The 23,408-nt window shown below is 42.9% G+C and overlaps 1 protein-coding gene and 1 long non-coding RNA gene across 3 annotated transcripts in view; one reads left to right on the plus strand and one right to left on the minus strand.

The window, feature by feature from the left end:
* The window catches only part of IGF2R (insulin like growth factor 2 receptor), a 55,690-nt gene extending 43,064 nt beyond the window's left edge, over positions 1–12,626 (minus strand). Inside the window, exons 1-2 of one of the 2 annotated variants that reach the window (XM_068184546.1) lie at positions 12,470–12,626; positions 4,749–4,882 (exon numbers count right to left, since the gene is read on the minus strand). In XM_068184546.1, the coding sequence (XP_068040647.1) occupies positions 4,749–4,882; positions 12,470–12,573 (238 nt within the window). In that variant the 5' untranslated portion in view covers positions 12,574–12,626. Of the gene's footprint in view, positions 1–4,748; positions 4,883–6,333; positions 6,357–12,469 lie in introns of those variants that run through there. The other variant, XM_068184547.1, reaches the window with a different exon arrangement.
* Positions 12,627–12,662: 36 nt separating this feature from the next.
* LOC137470830 (uncharacterized) lies at positions 12,663–16,379 on the plus strand. Its single transcript, XR_010997263.1, has 2 exons — positions 12,663–13,144; positions 14,062–16,379. It is a non-coding gene; the product is annotated as an uncharacterized lncRNA (long non-coding RNA).
* The last annotated feature ends 7,029 nt before the right edge of the window (positions 16,380–23,408 follow it).

Consider the following 23,408-nt stretch of genomic DNA (forward strand, 5'->3'; position numbering starts at 1 on the left):
TTCCACTACCTCACCACCATCATCATAAAGAATTTTATTCCTTATATCTAGTCTGAATCTACCCTCCTTTGGTTTAAAATTATCACCTCTTGTCCTGTAACTACAGGCCCTACTAAGACCTCATTTTTCTTATAAGCCTCCTATAAGCACTGGAATGCTACAATAAGGTCTCTCTGGAGTCTTCTCTTCCTCAAGCTAACCAACCTCAACTCTCACTCTGTCTTCATAGGAGAGGTGCTCCAGAGCCCTGTGAGCATTTCTGTTACCCTCCTCTGGACCTGCTCCAACAGGTCCATGTCCTTCCTTTGCTGAGGACCCCAAAACTGAATGCAGTAGTCCAGGTGCAGTCTCACCAGAAGGAAAGGAGGGGCAGAATCACCTCCCTCAACCTGCTGGCCACATTGCTTTTGATACAGCTGGCTTTCCAGGCTGCAGGTGCACATTGCTGGCTCCACTTAATCTTTAATCTACTTAATGAAGAACACACTGGCACTCTCTGCAGACAAACCCAGCAAAGATCCACTGCCTCAGTGCAAATCCCCCACATCCTCCATCCCCCTTAGCTCAGCTCACATGCTGCATGAGGAGCAGGGGCAGTGTTTTCTCACTGTACACTGTTCTCCTCCCCAACACTTGACGTGAAGGGGAAAGGTGGAGCACATTTCAATCATGATGAGCACCAGCTCAGGTCACTGAAGTGTTCCTGCTCAAGCCCATTTTGGTTAATATTAAACATCAACTGCTTTTAGACCTTACATGCTAACTTCAGCCTGGTTTTTTGTTTTTTTTTTTTTTTTTTTGTTTTGTTTTGTTTTTTGTTTTGAGAAGTAGATTTTAATTCTGCAAAGAGATTGGTTTGAACTACAGACAATGCTGTAAAATGTGAGCATGGATCAGCTTCCCCTTTTCCATTTTAGTTTATGTCTATACTAGGGAGAAAGCAAGTCAAATCTGTAAGCATTGCAGATAGAAGCTTTGCACCTAAGCCAATTTTTTTTTTTTTAAATACACTTGTAGGAACTTTACCCAACCTGCTACCTCCTCACTTAAGCAAAACTACACTGTACCCATGTAACACAGCCTAGAGAACAGAAGTTAAACAACTGAGCAGGAAGATGATACATGTGGTTTATGCCTTTTTTATTTCCTGTGTTATCAAAAGGCCATCTTCAGGTTCTACAGCTTCCAGCTCTGATGCTAGCCAAAGTGCCATGCAGCTGTCTTAAACCTAAGAGCTTCATACTGCTTTGAGAGCAAGAGTGTAACTTATCACACGATTGCTTAGAAGATACTGCCAAGGTGTCCTCTTTCCTTCCACAGATTAGCAGAAGGAAGACAACACAACTTTCTAGGCAAGAAATGTATACAGTAACAATATGCACATGATTTAAAACCTCTCCAGTTATAAATGTATACAGCTACAAGCCCCCATTTAACAGGGAACTTAGGGCAGCAGCATCTGAGGACTTTGTGCTCTGTAAGCACTAGCTTCTCCCTGTGCTAAAAACACAGTACATTGCATTAAAGGCACTTCTGAGCTGATTCCAATTTCTGCAGTAAAAGTAATATTCAAGAAAAAACAAGTTCAGCCAGTATACCTTGTTTACTACAGGCCAACACGTATGCTCTCTTCCCCCTTGCATGCTTACAATTAGTTTGGGAACTTGGTAAAAGTTTTAGTAAGTCTCTTCAGTGGCACATGCCTCATCACACCCTTTCTCACAGGGCAAGGAAAATCAGCCCCTCACACGATCAGCTTCCTTCCACAGCTGCAATCACTTTTACTGTAGCATCAAGCTCCCTCTACAATCATCACTCATGTTTCTTCATGACTTCAGAGATATGCTGTTTCCACAAAGCAACATGCTACAAATCAGCTAGTACTGTTCACAAAAATTAGCACCAAATACTTCATATTACACAGTTGTGCTAAATCAGTACCAAAGGCACTGTCCACAACACCTTCTGTTCATTGACTCCATCTGTTTAGCTACTTAGCAGGAAAAAGGCAATCATGGAAGATCTCTAGTAAGTTGTCCAGAAGAAAGAGGCATTTAGGTGGCAGCTATCATTTCATGTCCACTCATCCTACAGCAGCTTGACAAACTGTGCATTCCACCATCAGGTTAACAGACACAAAGTACTATCTCCATTTTCTAGAAGCTGTCCAAGTACACGGCACATGAGTCACTAGGTATCATGGTAAGCTGAAAAGTTAAATAACTACCATGTCATTTCCATCCTCACTGATGTTCATGAACTAAATATTTGTCTACCCTTGAAAACTTCTAGGATTAATCAATAAAAGTGCAGAGGAGAGGCCTTTGGGGTCTCCATGCAAACCCTGGTATGTCACTGACACACAGTTAAGATTAGCCACAAGGTTTGCCTGGGATACAGGCTGATTACTGCCACAGAGCATATGGCTTTAACACCCCTCAAAGCTGGGAGCAACAAACAGTCCTACAGCTGTCATCCCTTGCACAGCTAATATTTAAAACACAAAACAATTGTTTGCATTGAATTTTTTTTCTGAAAGAATGAAGAACAGAACCGATTAAGCCCATATTTGAAAAAAGCTTACTACTTAGCAAAATTTATCAGCTGACAAACTGCCCTTCTTCCCCCAAATAAATGTCCTTCATCGACCCACAGCTTTGGCATACAGGTAACCTCATATCATCTGGATTGCTTGAGGACAAGTATGTGGTTTAGCTGGTTTAGGTAACCAGGAGTCTACACCTGCCTAGACCTGGATCAGAGAGATTCCTCTTCTCTCACTAGGAGTGGTGGTTTTTTTTTTATTTTTTTAACAAACAAGTTTGATAACCCATTAGCATGATCTAAACTCAGTGTGATGGTGATGAAGCTTCAAGGCATTTAGAGGCAGGAGCAAGAACAAAACTTGGATAATTTGACCAATAGAAAAAACCAAAATTCGATGACAATGTTAACTGCTCGCCTTGTTTTTGCACTTTATTGCAGGGTGGTCAAAAACATATCCCACTTGAACAAGATTCACGGCTTAACCTCTGAAAGTCATTTCAAACTGCCTCAGCAAGACCACAGTATATCTGTTGCTAAATGCTCTTCCATTCAGAAGCACAGAGGCACTCATGAACTCAAGGTGTGCATTCAGAGGAATATTTGATACTGCTCAGTCATCACCCAGCTCTGTTCGCCCTTCCACTCTCCACAAGAAGTATAGAACAAAACCTACACAAGCCTCTAGTTCTCACACTTCCCTGTGGAGAACAGACTTCCTCAATCTCACTCCACCTGCCACATTCCAGTCTCACCCAAAGCTGCATGTTAAAAGAGATGCTCAGATACTGCTTTCTTTTCTAATCCACAGGCAACTGAAGCCTCAACAGCATATGAGCTGAGACCCCCATCAGCAGGAAATAAAAATTTGTTTCATTCCTAAAATGTACAACAAGAATAACAGCATCAAGTGCTCTAACATGCCATACTGCTCAGAGAAGATGCTACACTACATGCAGTTGCAGTTTGAATACAAAAGCAACCTAACCAGTCATCCCAGAGAACTCTGGAGCCAGAATATACCTTTATTCATGCACTCAGTGATTCTGTAAGCCTGGGTCCCAACATTAACAGTTTGTTTGAAAAGCACTCATCAATCATAGACTGAAACCAAAGTATATCTACTGTTAATAGAGAGGTGAGGGGAGAATGGAAGCTGACTAGCTGCTGGTGCATTGACATACAGATGAGAAACACTTTCCTCCTCACCCTATTCTGGCAGTTCAAGCTCAAGCAATTCAGTGAAGAATCATAGCTTCTTTTAAGAGTTGTCTGCCAATGGCTGGCAAGACTAGCTAGCATGTTAAATCAGACTTCAGATCTGCAGATACTATGAAGCAGTCTGAAGATATACTGCTCTTCAGAATGCTATTATTTTATTCTATTAGAAGTTACAGTAAACTATGAGAAAGCCTCTTGAACAGTACTCACGTATTATTGTCTCAGCCAAAACACAAAAGCAACCTTGAAAGTGACAAACATCCATGAAAATAAATCACATGAACTCATGAAAAAATACTGTTCAGAGGACAAGGTGCTTCTGACTGATGAAATCACGTGTACATGTATAGGCATACGCCAGTTTCATATTTAGATCAGCATGCACAAATCCGCCTCTCCTCAGAATACCAAGGACATCTGTGAACTACTGAAGCTGACACCAGATTTCACAAGTGTAACCACAACCAGAGAACTGCATGTAATTAGCTTCCTTTCTGTGTGGAACAACTTGGAGATGACACCCCAGACACTTGGCAATACACTCAAGACTGCATTACAAAGCGTAACCTGCCTCTGAACAAAGACCTGACATTACATCAGGCTAGGCTGAGTATAATTTAGAGCTGTAACTCAATCTCTGTCCTGTGTTCAGTATTTACAAAGCTGTGCACAGTCCATACCTGCCACAGGTAGATGCACTTACTGTACCGGAGGTAGCCTTGCATACTTTCACACTAGATTACAGTTAACTAGAGCATAAGATACATTTCACTGTCCCATAAAGTCATTATCTACCATCAGATCATGTTTTACCAAGTCTCCCTAGTAAATCTGCAACAAAACGAAGTTTTACACAGTTCTGGGGGGTGGGGAGGTGGGGGGCAATGGAGGGAAATCTTTCCTAACACATCAGACTTTGCAATAGTTGTAAGAACATCCATTAACATGCCTCTGAACTACCTACAAGACACTTGTTTACTTACCTACAGACAGATGGGTATTCTTCTTGATGTCATATGCACAGACTGCACTTGTCCTTCCACACTCTTCAACACCAGAACAGAAATTTATTTTATAAAGCACCTCTTTGTCGGCATCAATTGCTTCCCAAGTGTAACTGAAAAGACAAAAATGCCTGTCAGTTGGTATTAAAGTTGTCTGAATTGCGTCCTATCTAGATACCAGTCCCAAGTTAAAGGCTAAGAGCACCACTAACTTAAATTCCTATTTGTGTTCTATATTTGTAAATGCCAGAATGCTATTTTGTTGAGACTAAGAGCAGAACAGATTCAACCACTTGTGGAATGTAACATCAAGTCCATTTTCCCTGTCTTGAACACCCAATTACCCATTCTTCACCCATCCCATCCCTTCAAATCTCTGTGAAGGCCACCCTGACTAAGGATCATCACCTCTGATATGTTAGCCTTGACAGCCCGATAAATTTCTCAGATGACTTTGGTAGGCTGGACACTAATGCACCTTAGTGCTCTGCCCAACAACAGTGGCAGAAGTGCTACGTCTAAGTGGAATAGAGCAGTAGAGTCCCCCGGCCTCAGGGTCAAAATTAGGGTTGAAAGCCTTACAGTATTCAGACCAAAAGATGCTAACAGTGCTTATTAGGGCCCAGCTGCACCTTTAGGCATTACATATATGTCAACAGCTGGAAACCAAGAAGAGCTATCCTCAAGACACTCAGTGAAAGATCACACTGCCTAGCTACAGGCCTATCAGAAAAACAGCTATCTAAAAACTGGGAAAGGAGCACGAAGCTCAGGTTAAATACAACTGGGAATAAATCTGAGTAACAGCAAAAAAAAAAATCAAATGCAGCACAGTTCAGAGGCAGAGCAAGGATTCCTTTCCCCTCACAGCAGACAGTATGACTGCAGTGAAATGTGGTCAGTTGCATGACACAGCACTGCTCAGTTTTGAGGCAGGCCCAGGTCATCTAGTTTAGAGCCAGGAGCTCTTTAGACAGCCTGGCTTACTATCAGGGCTCTCTGGTCAAGCTCTGTTAAAAAAGGACAACTCAATAAAGGTTTGCTGTCACCTTGGCTCAGCTATCCCTCTTCTGGCACTGGCAGCAGCCTGCATCTTCTGGACACTTGTTTTTTCCAACATAACAGATTCCCCAGCTGCCTTTCTATTCCAAGTGAAAGCTTCAGTAGGATTAATACACACTCATCAACACATCAGGAAATTGAGGACACCACAGTGACTTATTAGGCATTCCTGTTATTTAGAACTCACATAAAATTTAGTGCACTTATCTGACCCACAGATGCATTTGTCTTAATGTACAAATCTCAGTTGATAAGCTTCACCCATCAGGTTTGTTTGCCTTAATCACTAGGTCATATGTGTTGCACCACTCAGCATAATCGTACACCAGGTCTCCCCAGGAGGAGAAACCATTCCTATTCAGCTCTGAGCTCCAGTCCTTGGATGAGAAAGGGGCAACAACAGTTCATTTACTTTATTTTAAATTTCAAATCCTCTGAGAATTCCTCTCAAACCCAGTGCATCCCATAACTAATCAAGAGCAAGCAGTAAGATAGCACATACTTTTCCATTTTCATTACTGACTATGGGGCTCTTGGATTCCCTGTACTACAGCAGCCGTGTTCAATTCAGTCTGCTGATGGCTGGAACAAGTTAGGGACAAATACAAGAGCATTCTCTGTGAACTGAAAAAAACAAAGAAAATCTTTATACGTTAGCATAATATTATATTCGAGGCTTTATATCCTAATATAAGGGTCAAAAATAACTTGCCAGGTATTGAGTCAAACCCAAATCATCAATAAAAGTATGTATTCAAGGACTGTGTCTCAATCCTAGACAAACACTTGCCGTTATTCTTTCCTGATAAGCAGGCAGACCTGACCTTTTACAATCATGTTGATTCGTTCTCTCAGCTAGTCTGTTGCATTTCTGAAGAGGATAAAGGCAATATCAATGCAGAAGATGATGAGGATTTAGCTCTGGTGCAGAATAACGGAAGTTCAGCAACAGAATAAAGCTTCTCAACACACAAAAAAAGAAGTTAGAAGAACCTGACTATCTTCAAAGGCTCTGAAAACAGCAAGAGATTAAAACCAAAACTGGTTGTACATCTAGGAGAAAATGCATTTCAATCCAAACCAAATTTCTTCACAATGAAGCCCCAGAAAGTTAGCATTTCTCAAATTGAGAACTGAAAATTTCTGAAGGGCTTCAGTACTCTTTTCTTTGACTGGTTTTGGAAGATAACAAAAAGGTAACAATACTAAGGCACAACATTTTTGATCAAGCTGGCGCATTCTTCAGTGTGTTATTGGTTTTTATAGAGACCTTGCAAGTTAAAAACTATTTGTGAATGGAACAAGAATTTAGGTCCTTCATACAACAGAATTATCACTCAGAGATTAAGGTTTTGCTTTCCCAGTTCCATGTTATGAAATATAGGAAATCAGCATCTTCAAGTCAGTTCACCCACAGGCCAGAATCAAAACAGAAACAAGATGTGCAGCTTACAGAACAGAAGCAAAGCAGCCACTGAAACCAGACCTTCCCTCTGCTCTGTAACAGGCCCCATGACAGGGAAGGTTGAGGAATCCTTCAAAACAGTCTGCACAAAAGAAATATGAATTCCAATGTTCAATCATGTTCCAAACCACAACTTCAGGGGTACACAGAAGTGAAAATCTAGTGCAGTTTCAGAGTAGTATTACTTTCATGGATGTTAGAGACTTCTATTTTTTTTCTAATATGTGGGAGGAGCAAGGTGGAATTTATTCATTGCGAGTAACAGCAGCCCAGATGTAGCCTAAGCAGCTGTTCTCAGAGAGATGCAAAGTACTTTCACAGTAAAAGCAAGAATTATTTGTCACACAAGTAAGACTCCAGGCATTAAATCAGTACCTGGGAATAGTTTCAAGTTGCAAGTGCTCTACTTTCCAGTAAGATACACGCTGACCTCTGTACTGCAATCCATAATGGAAACAATCTGTTGGCAGCCACACTGCCCATCCTGACCATGCGAGTCACATGGACTGGCTTCCTCCAGCCTCCTCAGCACTCACCTCCACCAGTGGTGATGCCTGATGCAATCATCCCTTTGCCAGGGCCAGACGAAGTTATCTTGTTTGAAGGGCTTAAGGTATCCTGCTTCAATGCAGTTGAGCTAGTTTAGGGAGCTGTTATATCAGCACCTTTTAAAAGCAACAGCCATGATTGTGGGGTGGGGTGTGATGCATCCTCTGATCCAGGGGGCTCAGTACAGATGCCATCTCACAGATTAAACCATTCAAACAGCCATTTCTGGAGCAGTTCAAGGTCAGGGCTCAAACATGCTGTCTGCCCTGAATAAAACTGTCAAACAGTTATTTTTGCTGAAAGCACAACATGACACTTGTTTTCTGATAAACCCAAGTGTGAACTAGCCCACAATTAAGGGATGAAACATACACCCACATTAATCCCCCCAGGGCAGGCTCTCCTGTCTCCTGCCAGTGTTGCTGGCCCAAGCACCTGACACAAGCTGGGCCCAGGGACTGTACTCTCTCAAAATTAACTCAGCAAAAACAACAGGTGCATGTCCATGGAGGGGGTACTGAGCCTGGCCAGTTCCCTGTCTGTCTCACAGCGGTTTCTGGCCATGCACCAGCAGCAGGAGGCACAGAAGGAGGCAGGGCCAGCTCAGACCACTGTCTAAAGCAGTTGTGCAAGCAAGGTCGAAACGAGTTATTTGGGATAACCCTACCTGCAAGTCAGCCTTTTCAGCTACCTAGCATTGTTCTTGAGACACTGAAGCAATTACATGAAAAAGAAAATTAATCTAGTTCTCAGCAAGCTGCAACATCAAATGAGAGCTCTGCTTTTTTTAGCAAATCAAAGAAGCAATATGAAAAAAATAACATGAGAAATGGAAAAGAGAGCCTAGTTTACTATGTGATGAGAAGCTGAGGCACAGAAGTTAAGCAAGGTGCAGAAGGCTAACTCCTGTCACAGCAAGTGCATCCCAACACCAGAGCCACTTTGAGGCCTGAGCGCTAGGGAACCACTTCCAATCAGCAGAGCACCAGAGAGACTACTGCCACCAATCTCCAACACCAGTTCAAGCTTTTTGGCTCTCAAACTATTACCCAAGGGATGACTGCTGGGAAGAACAGTGCACCCTACTCCAAATGGCTGTAAAGCACAGTCGCAAAGAATCATGTGTTTCCTCTCAGGGGAACACACTGAAATAGCTCATTTTGCTGAGGGGGTGTTACACAGACGACCTGGCAGAGAGACAAGGCAACCTACAACCACAGAGCTGGAAAGCACATCCACATGTGATTATGTATCCGCACGATTTTGCGCCCAGATGCTTCTCAGCTATCACAAAACTGCAGAGATTAAACGAGTATCCAAAGCTCTTTACCAGCAGTTTCAACCAGCAGAGTCTCAGGCAGACAAAATCAGGAACAATTTCCAGAATAGCCACTTAATTTGAAGCTTGAAGCTCATTTGCCACAGAAATCACTATTAGATGTGACTACTCTTTTCACACAAATGTGTACAGTAAAGAAATCTCTATGTCAAAGCAAGCTTTCCTTACAGAAAATGAGAGCTTGAATGGCACAAAGTACAGACATCACTACGCCTCAAGAGCTTTTTAATGCATCCCTACCCATGCATAATTCTGCTCTAGCTCACCCGTCTCCTTTTCCAGCTACCATGCACACTGTGTATCTTCAGGCAAGTTTTCTTGTGCGTGCATCATGCATGACAGCCTGACAGCTACACAACAAGCTCTTCTGCTTTTTGCATCCAGAAGACATTTGGTCTTTCATGCTGCACTCTAAACCACATCTACTATACCATTTCACAGAATGCTTAGGAAAAGGGCTAGAAATCTGAAGTTTAAGTACCTAAGACTATAGGAGGTGGCTCATGTGCTGAGTAATCACATTCAGACATTACAATGACAGCTTCCCAGGCACATAACACAACCAAACACATCAGTATGTAAGTCCAGTAATATCTTATTTATGACCTCTCCGACTTAAATATGTCAAAGCATTCAATAGAGCTGAATGAATGCACCCAAAGGTCACCTCTCTGTACTCAGCATGTGCTTCTTCACCAAGGCCAAGCTTGGGGTTTCAAGCAGCACAGATGAGCACAGCTGCGGTTTCACAACAAAGGCTAAAAATACAGTCTTTTGAATGAACAGAAGTTTAGGTACAGTCAGCTGTAGGAGATGTGTTACTAAAAACTACACATTTAACATAAAATAGAATTGACTTACAACCCCAAAATTTGAAGTCTGTGTAACAGCAATCCTGTGTTGTACAGAAGTTTGAGATTCCCTTACATCCGTAAGTCTAAAAATCATTGAAGTTACGCACCAGGTCCTATCCTTGCAAGGGGGCAAAAACATCACTAGTCATTAAATCACCTCTTATCCAGTATAGATTTTCAGGCAAAACAGCCCACAGAGGAGGCAGTTTGTATTTGTTGTTCTACCATCGCACTCAAACCACATTCTGCATTTTTTTTAGAAAGAAAGGAAAAATACACTCCAACTTTTGCAGTGTTATGCAGAAGGTGAACCCAAACTGCCAAGATTTCTTTTGAAGTAGATTGACTTAAATAACATGTCACAAAATTAACTCTAATTCCAGAATTTTTCCTGCATCATAACATGAAAGATATAAGGGGAAGAAGAAAAACTGGGAGAGACCAAATCAGCCAGTAACTTCCTGTATCCACCCAGTTCTCTGTACTCTTTTCCAGGTACTCATACTGCAGCAATCCTGGAGAAACCTCTACACAGAGGATAAAAAAAGAATTCCAACTGCAAGTCACATGACAGCCACAGTTAGCTGTTGGAGCACACAAGAACAAAGGAGAAAGCATAACCAAATCAGTGACTGAAGCCATGCCATTAGACAAAGTTTCAGAGAATGAAAGCTTTTCTTCTCTCCCGAGACCATCCAAGCATAGCAGCAGTAAGGCTACACAAAACAAACAACGAAAACCTCCAACTCAAGTTTAAGTAGCTTCATGCCACAGTTCTTGCGCAAAACAGTTTTGACACCTTTCCTCCTCCCTGCAAAATAGCTTTCCTACTCTTACTTAAAGGAGACCCAGTGCCTCGTCTAATCCCCAGCAATTTCCTTCTTTGCCCACTTTCTGACATTCACACACCAGACGCAACAGCTGCTGCAGTTTCGCCAGCCCTATTACAGCACACAAAACCCAGGACACTGTTCTCTTAACGGCTGTAAAACAAACAAAAACCTTGTTTTAAGCCAGTACAAAAACAGGTAGTCAGGCACTTGTCCTGCACACCAACATGGCAACTTTTGGCTGAGAAATCCACCAGTAGTGTGTTTGCATTGCCTGCATCATTCCTCACTTGGTAAAGTTTTTTCGCAACTGTACCCAAGAAGACACTTCACCACTGAACTCCATGGGGACTTCCCACCTATCAGAGCACAAGTTCTTATTTTTTCTTTTACCCTTTATGGATTACTGGATATAAATCCTTCAAAGCAGATTTTTCCCCACCATGGCACAACAGCAAATACATGTTTTTGAAGCAGTCCATCTTAAAAGGAAACCTGCTGATTGTGCTAGCTACATGCGAATTATTTCCACTTGCCAGTAACAAAATGAAACCAGCCTAAGTAATTTGCATCCAAAATGAGACTGCGTGTCTCTCCATAGCACTCTCAAATATTCCTCTAGTCACAGACACACAAAAAAGCCAAGAAAAAAAACCAAAAACCCACGACCAACAAAAAACACTCATCAGAGTAACTAAATTCCCTCCAAAAGCTACACGACAGTTTCTCATTTCTGTCTCAATTCTGCAATTAGGGTGGTCATCAGACAAAATCACAAAACCAATTTTTGCCATCCTCAGGGATTATTCTTACAAGCCTACACTTTTCTCCCCCCTTTTTTCATCATTTAAGAGTATCGTATCCCAAATTCTGCAAGGTGGACAGCCCACTGCCTCCAGAGATCCAACCTCTGCCCTTAGTGCTACATCCACCCTGCTACACCGGTGCCTTCGCAGTGACACTGACTGAAATAACGTGCCCTCGCATGTACACTGCACATTCTGTCTAAAGAATTAAGAAATTAAGACTGGCAAGATATTGGTGCTATATTAAATTCACAGCTGAAACTGGAGTAAAAAAAAAGTCAAGACATGGATAATGGTGACATCCCCACGTGCTAAGTTTCCCAGAGCTTTCTTAACTCACCCGCAGGCAAGCGAATGGCACAGGGCGATATCCTTAGCAAGAAGCCAACTCCCAAGTGACACCCCTTCTAAAGCAGCAACACTTTGTGGTTTTCACACTAGACCCACCACAGGCGCCTTGCAGCGCGCAAGCCCACTCACGCTCTCACCCGCAGATTTCCTGTATCTGAGGAGATCCACGCAGAGAGCTCTCGCAGGGCACCGGCCCCTCAGCCGCCCCTCCCGGCTCCCGGCCCTGCTGCGCCTTCGCCACGGGCCAGCCTCGGCCACGCGCCCGCCGCTTCCCCCGGAGCTCCCCGGGACGAGCCACCAATAGCCTGGGCGACCGGGCCCGCGCTGCCGAGTCCCGCTGCTGCGCTCCCGCGGGGGGCAGGAGCGGCACGGGCACCAAGATACACCCCCCGCTCCCCGTACCCCCTTCTCCAGCCGCCCCATCGCGCCCCAGCGGCCGCCCACCTGCACAGGTCCTGGTAGGAGTCGGGGAGCGCCACGGCGGCCGCTCCGGCGGGCGGGAGCAGCGCCAGGAGGGCGCCGAGCAGCAGCGAGGCCATGGGCGCCATGGGCCGGGCTGCCCCGGGACGTCAGGCGGCGCCGCCGCCGCCGCGTCATGTGACCGCCGTGCGCCCCGCCCCTGTCACGTGAGCGCTGTCACGTGCGGGCACGGCGCTCACGTGGTGCGCGCTCACGTGATGCGCGCCCCGCGGCCCGTGCGGTGACGCCGGGACACCGGGACACCGGCACACCGGGACACCGGCACACCGGGACACCGGGACACCGGGACACCGGCACCCCGGTCCCCGCCGCTGCGCCCGTGCCTGCTGTCCGGCCGGCTGAGGGGCGCGCGGGCTCGGCCCGCGGGGCGCACTGCCAGTGGGTTGGAGTGTCCCGGAGCGTGTCCTGCGGAGGGCAACAATTAAGGGACCGGAGCAAGTCTTAACAAGGACAGGCTGGGGGAGCTGGGCCTGGAGAAGAGACCTCGTCAATGTCCATAAGTGTCTTAAGGGGGAGTGCCAAGAGGATGCCTCCGGGCTCTCCTTGGTGGTGCCCAGCAGTAGGACAAGAGGCAACGGGCAGGAGCTGATGCACAAAAAGTTCCACCTGAACACGAGGAAGAACTTCCTTACTGTGCGGGTAACCACGCACTGCAGCAGGGTGCCCAGAGAGATTGTGGGGTCTCCCCCACTGGAGATTCCCTCCCTGGAATGATGTGGACACGATCCTGTGCCATGTGCTCTGGGACGACCCTGCTTGAGCGGGGAGGTTGGACCAGATGACCCACTGCGGTCCCTTCTGACCTGAACCATTCTCTGATTCTGTGGCTTGCTGGTTGAATCAAAGAAATGCTGTTTGGAAAACTTTTAGTGGGGTTTAAAATAAGTTATTCAAAATGTACAGTGAAATCTTGTGAGAGATCAGAAAATGAAACCCGTTAGGGATGAAGGCTGAGGAGGCAATGGCAGTGGTTAGTTGTCTGGCTGCAAGAATCATTACTGCAGCAGGGAGGCTGGTGTGGTGTAGAAATTACCCTCATTTCAAACACAGGGCAGGAGGGGAGGCTTGCACAACACAGCAGCCTTGACAGCAGGAAGTGAAACACACACTGTCCCACCTCCACTGCCTCCTGGCCTACAGAGAAAAGTGATCTAGCCTGGAGCTTACATAATTATTTCCAGGATTTAGCAATTTTTTAGTGCAGCATAAAGATTCAAAAGAGGGAATTAATTAGCAGTAAATTTTAATGAAAGTGCAGTTAAGAAGAAAATCACCTTTGACAGTGGTAAGAGGCATAAGGGTGGGAGAAAGAAAATTAAAAGTTACACTCACTAAACAGACAGCTGTCTTGTGTGAAGAAATCCTGTTCTCTAATTATGAATACTTTCCAAAAGCCATTTGCACAAAAAACCCAAAAAAGGCCTAAAACTGAAATAGTTTTTCTTGCCCCGTTCCCTAGCATCCATGAGAATGAGACAGCACTGAAGATCTGCCTCTCGGGCAGTTCAGCATGATTCCAGGCTGCTGTGATCTCCTTTCCCTCTCTTTTCTCTCAGGTACAGCCCACCTTCCTGGCAGCATTAGCTCTGCAGCAGGGCAGTCAGCTGGCTGAAGATGCTGCTCTGGCTGAAAGCTGGCATACCGTTCTGGTCGTTTCATGCACGTTTGCAGCTGAACCTGTCACCTGACTTACTGGGCTCGCTGCATATCTGCACACACAGCACCACCAGCTCCAGAAGGGGCAGAGGAACTGCAGAAAAACAATTCATAAAAGGGACTGAGGAAATGCTATTGTCCTCTACAGTTTTCTACTACAATATAATGGATTATTGACAATTCTTTGTCTTTTGTTTTAACCTTCAGTGGATTCCTGAAAGTTCCAAATCTGATTACCCAAGGATCCCTGTTGTCTGCCTTTAAGACTCCAGCCTGTGTAGTTTAAAGAGAAGCTTGATAACACCAAATCAAAGGCTCAAAAAGACAAAAGCAGTCGACAAAAAGAATACTAGATCTGTTGTTTCTGTGGTTATGTTTCTTAAACTTTGCTGCTTTGCTGGCAGGATGGCATCACTCGCTTGACACAGAGCAGTGCAAATAGAAAAGACTTGGTGGAAATCCCGTTTCTGCTTACCAACTTCAATTAAAAATGTATCAGCCAGGAAATTCACTGCAGACAGCAGAGCAGGCAGACAATCTGTAGCTGCTGATCTTATGAGCTACCCAGGTTTCTGCCAATAGAGCTTTATCCCTGAAATTTTCTTTGTGTAGATTAAAGTACCTGAGTGACTCCACTGAAAAGAATGTGACAGCTCACCTTGGTAACATTAGGAATACATATAATTATTGCAGTGTCAGGGCCTGGCAGTGCAGAAACAGTTAATTTCAGTTATCTGGTAAGAGCTAACTCAAAGTTGTTTACTGACAAAAGAATGAAGAAGTTTAGAGTGGCATTCTTCACTTTTGGTACTGCTATGAATGCTTAGGCCTTTGTATTTGCACAAGACTTCAGAGCAGTTTCTTTGCATACAGGGCAAAGTATATGAACAGCTATCTAGCAAGAAGGAAAGAAATTGAAATGCCTGGAAGAAGAATACCAGTTAGAAAGGAAAAGGAACAAACCAGAAATTCTTCTTTCATCTGCCGTGCTAATACATAAGCATAAACCTAACAATAAACCATTGTTACAACACAGCAAGGGTGCTGCAGAAATACTGAAATACACAATGTAAGTGTAAGTGCCTTTAAAATAAAATGAAGTAAAAGTTTACAAAGTCCAATCAAGTGACTGTTTCCATTTACTACATATTTTCCTTAGCCTTTATAATCTGGTGGATGCAGCAGTTCCATCAAGATTCATGGACTTCTGCCATGCTTAAAGGTAGCTACATGCAATAGAAATTGTCAGGAGCTATGTGTTAGTAATTTTTATATCCTAAACTATTGTTTTGCAAATAGCCCATAAGAATATGCCATTCTGAGTATGATTTATAAAGTATTTACCTCCCATGCTTAATCATACTGGCATCTCAGCTAACCATGTACCATGGCAGAGTGTTAAAATATTCTGAAATTATGCAATTGTCTTAATCTTACCTTTTCCTTTCCCTCAGGAGAAGTTCAGCACAATGGCTGCTAGTTATGTGGAATAAGTCCCAGTACACCTGAAAGCCCTGGTGCAATTTCCATGGTATGGATGGTTTTCAGTAGGCACAATGTCATGAATAATTGATGGTACACAGGTCCTCCATAATTCTTCTTTTCATCTTGCCAGGTGTCAAATACCACATCAGTTTTTGTTCTTCTGACTCACAGTCTTGCTTCATGTGGCCACCATCAGGTGTGCAGGTCAGGCTGGCTGAGAGGCAGCTCACTTTTACTGCTACTGTCTCAGTTCCCTTTAACACTCACATCTGATCTCTATTTTTTTCAGTAATAGGAACAAAAAAATTTTCAGTATCCAGAGCTGTTTTTACATTTGATTGTGGGAAATTCCTTATCCTGTGAGGTCTGGACAGTTATTTTCTATCTGTCTGTAAGCTTATGTTGAAGTAATTACTTTTATACTTCATGGAAACTTCATAAGGCTCTTCCATGGAGCTGTGCAGTTTTTCTGTGCAGAAAGCACAGATGTGCCACTCACTGCGTAGTTTCCTTTTCTTTCCTGTTCTCTTGCTTGCTATTCTGTACTTCAGTCTTCCTAATATGACTCCCATTGCCATTACTTCTGAATGCTCCTTATTCTTTTTGCTGCTTGTTTCTAATGCTTTCTACTTCTTTCTGTTCTACAGCTACTCTCCTTAGCATTTTTAAAGGCAAGCTCTCGATAAGAGCTACCTTCTGATTTGTTGTGATGAGTTATCCTGCTTTATAACAATTGAGGAAAACAGTCCCTGATGACCTTGTTTTGCAGACTTAGGTTTAGGCTTCCCATGCAGTTAGGGAGATAATTAATGGCATTTCCTGATCTAGATGGTACTGTTCAATGATACTGTAAAAGAACGTCAGCTTTGTCTGAACACTTTGACTTTATGTGAAATCTTTGTCTTGTTGGGAAGGTCCTTACGTGCTGTACTTGGTGTTTGCACTGAAAAGGGCGCTGTTTTGTGCTGTGGCTTAGAAGGTTAGTGTTGATAATATAGAGATGTTTTGGTTATTGCTGAGCAGCAATAACCAGCATCAAGGTCTTTTCTGCCTCTCTCATCTCTCCCCCCACCACCACCACTGAGAGGGCTGGGGGTGCACCGGGTGTTGGGAGGGGACACAGCCAGGACAGCCAAGTGACCACAGGGATATCCCACACCACACAGCGTCATGCTCGCAGGTTGAGCTGGGGGAAGAAGGGGAAGGGGGGCATGTTTGAGGTGACAGTGTTTGTCTTCCCAAGTCACTGTTGCACATGATGAAGTCCAGCTTTCCTGGGGATGGCTGAACACCTGCCTGCCTATGGGCAGCAGTGAATGAATGCCATGTTCACTTTGCTTGTGGCATGGCTTCTGCTTTCCCTATTAAATTGTCTTTATCTCAGCCTACAAGTTTTCTCACTTTTACCCTTCCAGTTCTCACCTGAAAGAGAGAGTAAGTGGCTCATGGGGCTTGGTTGCCAGCTGGGGGTCTAAACCACAGCACTAACCTAGAGGGATGCCTAAAGCTGGAAACAGCTGTGGATCCTTGGCTGGAAGAAGTGCAAGCTGGTACAAGATATGTAAAGACCCCTTTTTTACTATGGCAAAAACCTGCAGATATCTCGTGCGGTGCTGAAGTGAAAAAATGAATCATCTGGAAGTCTTACTGCTTCGCCATGTTGTATTTTTATTGTAAGACAGTAGGCAACATTTCTTTTTCTAGTTCAGTAGTTATTTCACCTAATTCGGTAGTGTTATGTAAGGAAACGTTGTCATGTGTTCCTTCTTGATTGTTACAAGGTAGCTGATAAATTTCTGGTTTGCTGTATTTTTCCTGGTTCTTTGTAATGGGAAATTACAAAAAAAAAAAAATTCTTTTTTCCTATGTAGCCGAATGGCACCAAAATCAAAATGCTATTTTCAACATCACACTTAAAAATTAACAAACTTCATACACAACAAAGAAGTTACCACATTGGTTTTGTTTAAAGCATCAAGGCTCAACCTACATTTTCTTTCTTCCTAGTTGCCTCATCAGAGAAGAACTGAGCAAGAAATTTCTTGCATAATGTGATATTTGTGGAGGACTAAAATATGTGGTATACTTTATTCAGGTGATTCTTCTATCACCCTGCCTTGCTAGAATTTGTTGATGTAGCCTGATGATTCATTTATATATTCTGTCCATGCATATATATTTGTTTTTATAGCCACATTCATTAATAGGTTTAGGCCAGTATTAAACTTCTTCTAGGCATGCATTTTATTTCTATTACATTTGTATGTAAAACATTTTAAGGTATCTGAAGTAGAAGAAAAAAGTGTACATATTAGCTTACTTAGAAGAAAAATAACAATCTGGGTTTTTTTAATAATAGATACTATGTTGCCCTGGATGTTTTATATTCACAAGTTGCTGAAGGAGATAGGGTAGAGAAAAATAAGTGTCAGTGTACACATGAAGGCCCAGGTAAACCATTACAGTATTGAATAAATGGTTCAAATAGAGATTCACAGTAGATCATAAAAACCGGTTGCACATGTGGATCACAAGACAAGAAGGAGATCTCCATACTGCACAGTTTTGAATCTGTGTGATATTGCCATCTGAATCAGTGCAGTAATCCAGATTTTCCTTTTTTTTTTTCAGTCAGAGCCAGAGTAAAATGAACAGAAAGTGTACAAATATGATAGTGAATGTGCTAAGAAACATGCATCAGATACACATGGAATGACAACTGTCTTGAAGAGTTTTCTGGCATTTTTTCTTGTACTGACATGACATTTAAAGATATGATAGGTGTTGCAGTGGGGAAGAAAATCTTTCAGGTCACCCTTACTGAATTGAATAAACATCATAGTGGAAAAATTTCTAGCAATAAATACTGATATTATCAGGCAGCTATTGCCTTAGCAGCTGAAGTAAAGTAATATTAGGAAATGCCACGTGTGTTCTCATCCAAAATAGGATAGAAGGTTTGTCCCATACAAGAGAGAAAATAATTTTCTCTGAATATTATTTGCCTTAACTTTTCCTTCTCAATGTTCTAATGTGTGCTCCAGTCTCAGAGCCTGCTCTCTGAAACAGGTGTTGGAGCTTTCTTATGAGCTAAGAGTAATTTGTCTTTGAAGCCTTCAATAAAACTAATTGGAGGGATTTTCTGTGTCTTTTCTTTCTGGCTGCTCCACACAAAGCAATAATGAGGAGACTGAGACTGTTTGATGATGGGCAGTGATGCTAAAAGCTTGTTGAGTCCTTTGGACAGTGTGTTTTGTTATCCCAGTGCTACAGGAGGGACATGATGTCATGAGCACGGCCAAGAGATGAACGTGATGGCTGCAGTGACTCTGAGTAGACAGAGTAGGAGGCATCAAATCTCTGCAGAATTTTACAAGCCTTATGTGAATGATGAAACTGGAGGGAAGTATGAGTGGAGTACACAGTAGGAAACTCAGGATGAATAGAAAGCTGAGAGATGCATGGCATGTATCTCACCGTGTCTGCCCAAGGAGTTAAAATAGCTGTGCTATAGGCTTGAAGTCTCCTGCCACAGGGACTAAACAAGGGAGAACCCACAGGCTGGCACATGCAGTGGCTGAATGATGCTTTGGGAGGTGACATCAAATCCAGACACAGAAAAGTACAGAGAAAAATTTCTCCACACTGAATCCAGCTAAGAAACAGAGGCCAGTGTTGTACTGAAATGCTATATATGCTAACTGATAAATGAACCAGAAGAGAGGTGATAATATTAAGAATATAATTATTGAGCAGAGCTGTATTTACAGATGACCTCAGCCAGGCTGAGGCTAGCAATAGAGATGTTGTTTACTGTTCAGACACTGGTCTGACAGGTTCAGCCTGTCCCCTGGCTAAGGGCAGGTCCATTCCAGGCCAAGCCCAGGGAAAGTAAAAAAAATCAAAATTAGCCAAAACAAAAATTATTGGTTGTATATATTTATTTTCACAAAATATTTACATTTTGCTGTAGCATCTAATTGAGTATAGTCATTGAGCTTAGCATATGTGTTCATCTGAAATACTTGACTTGTAACAAAGAGAACTTTTTCCTATAAATAATATTAAAAAATTATATGTGAAACACAGATGTCACTCTTTGAGTTAAAAAATAAATCCAGATAGACCAAAGACCACATAAAATATAAAACACCCTCCTCTAATGCATTTAAGCAAATGGGGTTTTTGTTCTAAGATGGAACAATGACATCAAGGTGTTCACTCCATCTCCTGCACATAGCTGTTAAGTTTTACAACTCTTTGTAGACTATACCTAAAAATACTGATTCTATAAATATTTTAATTTATTCTTTACCTCAAATATCTGTTAACTTGTATCATTAAAATTGCTATTTGCTACAATGTCCAATTTTCAAGAGCCATATTTTTTATAAAGCAAATTCTTAACAGGAGAAATAAATAATTAAAAGTTACTCCAATTCCAGAGATGCTTTGTGTCCAGAGGGAAAAAAAAAAGTGTGCTCTAAAAGAAAAAAACTAGTTACTTTCTATTGCATCTTGCTTAGTGGTGTTAGAATGATGGAATCCAAGGTAAGAATTTCATTCTCCTATTCCTGAAGACAATCCTTCAGAATAACCATGAAATACTTCTGTGAACGTGTTGAAGTCATAGAAAACTTGTACAGCTTCCATGGAGGTCAGATGTTTTTGTTGAAGAGAAATCCATTGAGAGTTACCAAGTGTACACATTTCTAGACCACAGTGTTTCTGAGCTGATAACTGTTGAAGGTCTGGAGAGGATGAGAAAGAAGCATGATATGTGTTTGCTGTGTTCCTTCTCCTCCTTAGACATCTGCTTGTGAACACTGCTGGAGACAGGATTTGGGGCCAGATGGATACAGCCACAGCCACTCCCTCCCCTTTCCTACCCTTCATATTTCTGAAACAACTGAAGCAAGGACTCTAGAAATACTTAACTAAACCAGCAGCAGGTCTAGTCTTGTGTAATTAATGAGGCAAGAGTCCAGTTTGGAGAAAAAAAATAGGTTGCAATCATACAATTAAAAATGGAATGTTATATGCCAGGAAGAAGTATTAGAATCATGCAGGCTATCTCAGTACCTCTTCTTTGAATTCAAAATTTTGCACCGATAATACTTTTGTTTGAATGTGGATCCTGATACTTCATCTTTTAGGCTTGTGTGAGTCAACTGGAAAAGAAAATAATTCAATGTGGACATCACACAAGTGCCTGGGCAACCATGGAAAGCAAACTGGCTTTTCCAGTTGAATGGATTGCCAGAAACCCTGTGTAGTGGATTTTAATTAATTATTTCTGCATAGAGCTGGGAAGAGAAGCAGCAGGTGCACAAATGGCAGGCAGCATTGTATGGTGTGAGGTACACACAAGCTCACTCTGACTTTCTGCTTTCCCTTGACCTGGTGCCATCTGAGAGTATCTTCTGCTGGCCAGTGCCATCACTGCAACATCTGTTTATAAAACCCAGTGTGTGGATCATGCTCTCCCTGAGACTGGCATAGCAGGAGGACTTGAGAAGGAGTCTCTCTGAGGTGCATGTGGAGCCAGACAATCTATCTAGGGTTTTTGGAGGACCCTGCAAAGGAACTGTCCCTCTTACTCTCACTCCACAAAGCAGCCTAAGGAATTTTACCAGGCAATGCTGTGGACTTGTGGATTGTTCTCATGCTGGGAAAGGGAGGTTTGTTTTTTGCAGCAACCAGTGCAACTGGGAAGCATTTCAGCTTCCCTTAGAGGATTTCCCAGGGTATGCTCCAGGCTAGAAGTAAACTGGGCAATATCGTGTTCCTCACCTCTCTGTCCTTGTTGTCACAAGGACTGTTCACAAAGTCTGTGAGTTATAGAGGAAAGCTGCTGCATAAACTCATCACATCATTTTGGGCCTGAAACAGCAGCCTGCCCCATATCATCCTCTCCACCCAGGGAGTAACTGCAAGAGCAAAAACTCTTCTGTGTCTAGGGAAGTGACTTCTCTCCTTGTATTTCTAGTCATACTTTTACATCCCACAATATTCATTAGTATCAAGTTGATCAGAAGCCTGGTAAAGAGAATTTTAACAAAGCAAGCTCTATACTGGACATTACCTTCCTGAATAATTCCTTGTCTTGACAGCACAGCAAAATTACATCCTTATTGCCCCAGACATTACAAGAGATAACCAAGAGATAGTTGCTGTTCTGAAGTGCCTGTAGTGCAAATGTGAAAGCACAACACTGGAGGCAAAATAATACGACTCTCATTTTACAGGTAGGAAAGAGTAGCACAGAAAAATTGGATGCCGATACTGCCTGAAAATAGAACTCTCATCTCTAAACTCCATAGCTAGTACCTGACCCACAAGACAACCTTTCCTGTTCTGGACCACTAAAGAGTGCCTAAACCATCTGATCTGCACAGTGGTATTTCAGTCTCTCCACAGTTGCAAATAATTTTTAAAGATGCAAGCTGGTGGAGAATCACATCCTTGTTGTGCAACATTGTCACATTTTCCCTGTCTTGGGGTTTGGGTTTTTTTTTCTTTTTTAATCATGTGCTTATTAGTTCCCCTTGTACTGCAGCCTGTCTGCACAGAGAACAGTCACCAGGTGCTATGATAAAGAAGAAAGAACATCCCTAAGTTATTTTTATCTATCCACTGGAAAATATTAATAATTTTTCAACTGTTAGATGTTAATTCTTCTTTGTCCTGGATGTTCATCTCATGCTGAGTGTTAATTTTTGTTGCTCTGTGAACTGATCTATGGATCATTGTCCAAAATCTGAAATATTTGGAGGCATGGCCAGGTGAAATACAGTAAGAAGCAAAAAGTCCTAGAGCACCTATTCAGCTCACAAGCATCCTGATTGCCCTGCTGTATACAATTGCCTCTTCAGATCTACTGCCCTGGCTGTATGCATAGTGATCCTTAACCCAAGCCTGTTGTAATAATCTGGGTATGTTTAAGCACTGTAAATCATATGCCTTACCTCACCTGAATCACTCTGAGAGAGCTGGGTTACATGTGTGGTTACAGCAGAAGCCCGTGTTGAACATGCTTCCTGCAATGTTGCCCCTCTCTCTGGTTCTCTGTGTGACTGTTGTAGAGGGTTTTGAGGTAAGGGTAGGGAACAGCTTTAAAGGAAAGTCTGGGGGTTTTTAAGTGAGGGCTAGATCTACCCTAGTAGTTAAGTTTATGGCATTCATCAGTGTTGACGAATTTCCCCACAGTCCCCCAGCCCTCAGCAGCTGCGTGCACACACATGACACTTGTATGTGGATATCACACTCACTTTTCCCCCGGCCCTCCCTCACAAGGTGTCCACAGACACCCTCTCCTGCACTCCCCATCGACAATGGGGTGCAGCTCAGCTGATGTGTCATTCCAGCAGCACAGTAGATCTTTGCCCTAAGAGAGAAGCAGACTCCACTCATCTGCCACCTGAACCAGCAGAGGTGACAAGCCTGGGACTGAAGTTTCAAAGACAGAAACTGGGACAGGGGGAGGGGCTGTCATTGATAAAGGTTTTGATAGAGTGAGGGACTCAGGAAGATGTAGGAGTAACCTCTTCCTTCTCCCAGGTCTTCGACAATGACATATTGCAGTGCTTTAATGTAAGGAGGAAGGTGTAGAAAGAACATTTATCTTACTGAGATATCTTTTCTACATGAATTCCCATCCAATCCTCTGTCTAAACCTACAATCTTCCTTGTTCCAGGACTGGCAGACTTTCAACAAAGGAGGGGTGGGTTGTATTTTTCTTTCCCCAGTTAGCTATTAAGT

The sequence above is a fragment of the Anomalospiza imberbis genome, chromosome 3, assembly GCF_031753505.1.
Source record: "Anomalospiza imberbis isolate Cuckoo-Finch-1a 21T00152 chromosome 3, ASM3175350v1, whole genome shotgun sequence".
In the NCBI taxonomy this organism is placed as follows: Eukaryota; Metazoa; Chordata; class Aves; order Passeriformes; family Viduidae; genus Anomalospiza; species Anomalospiza imberbis.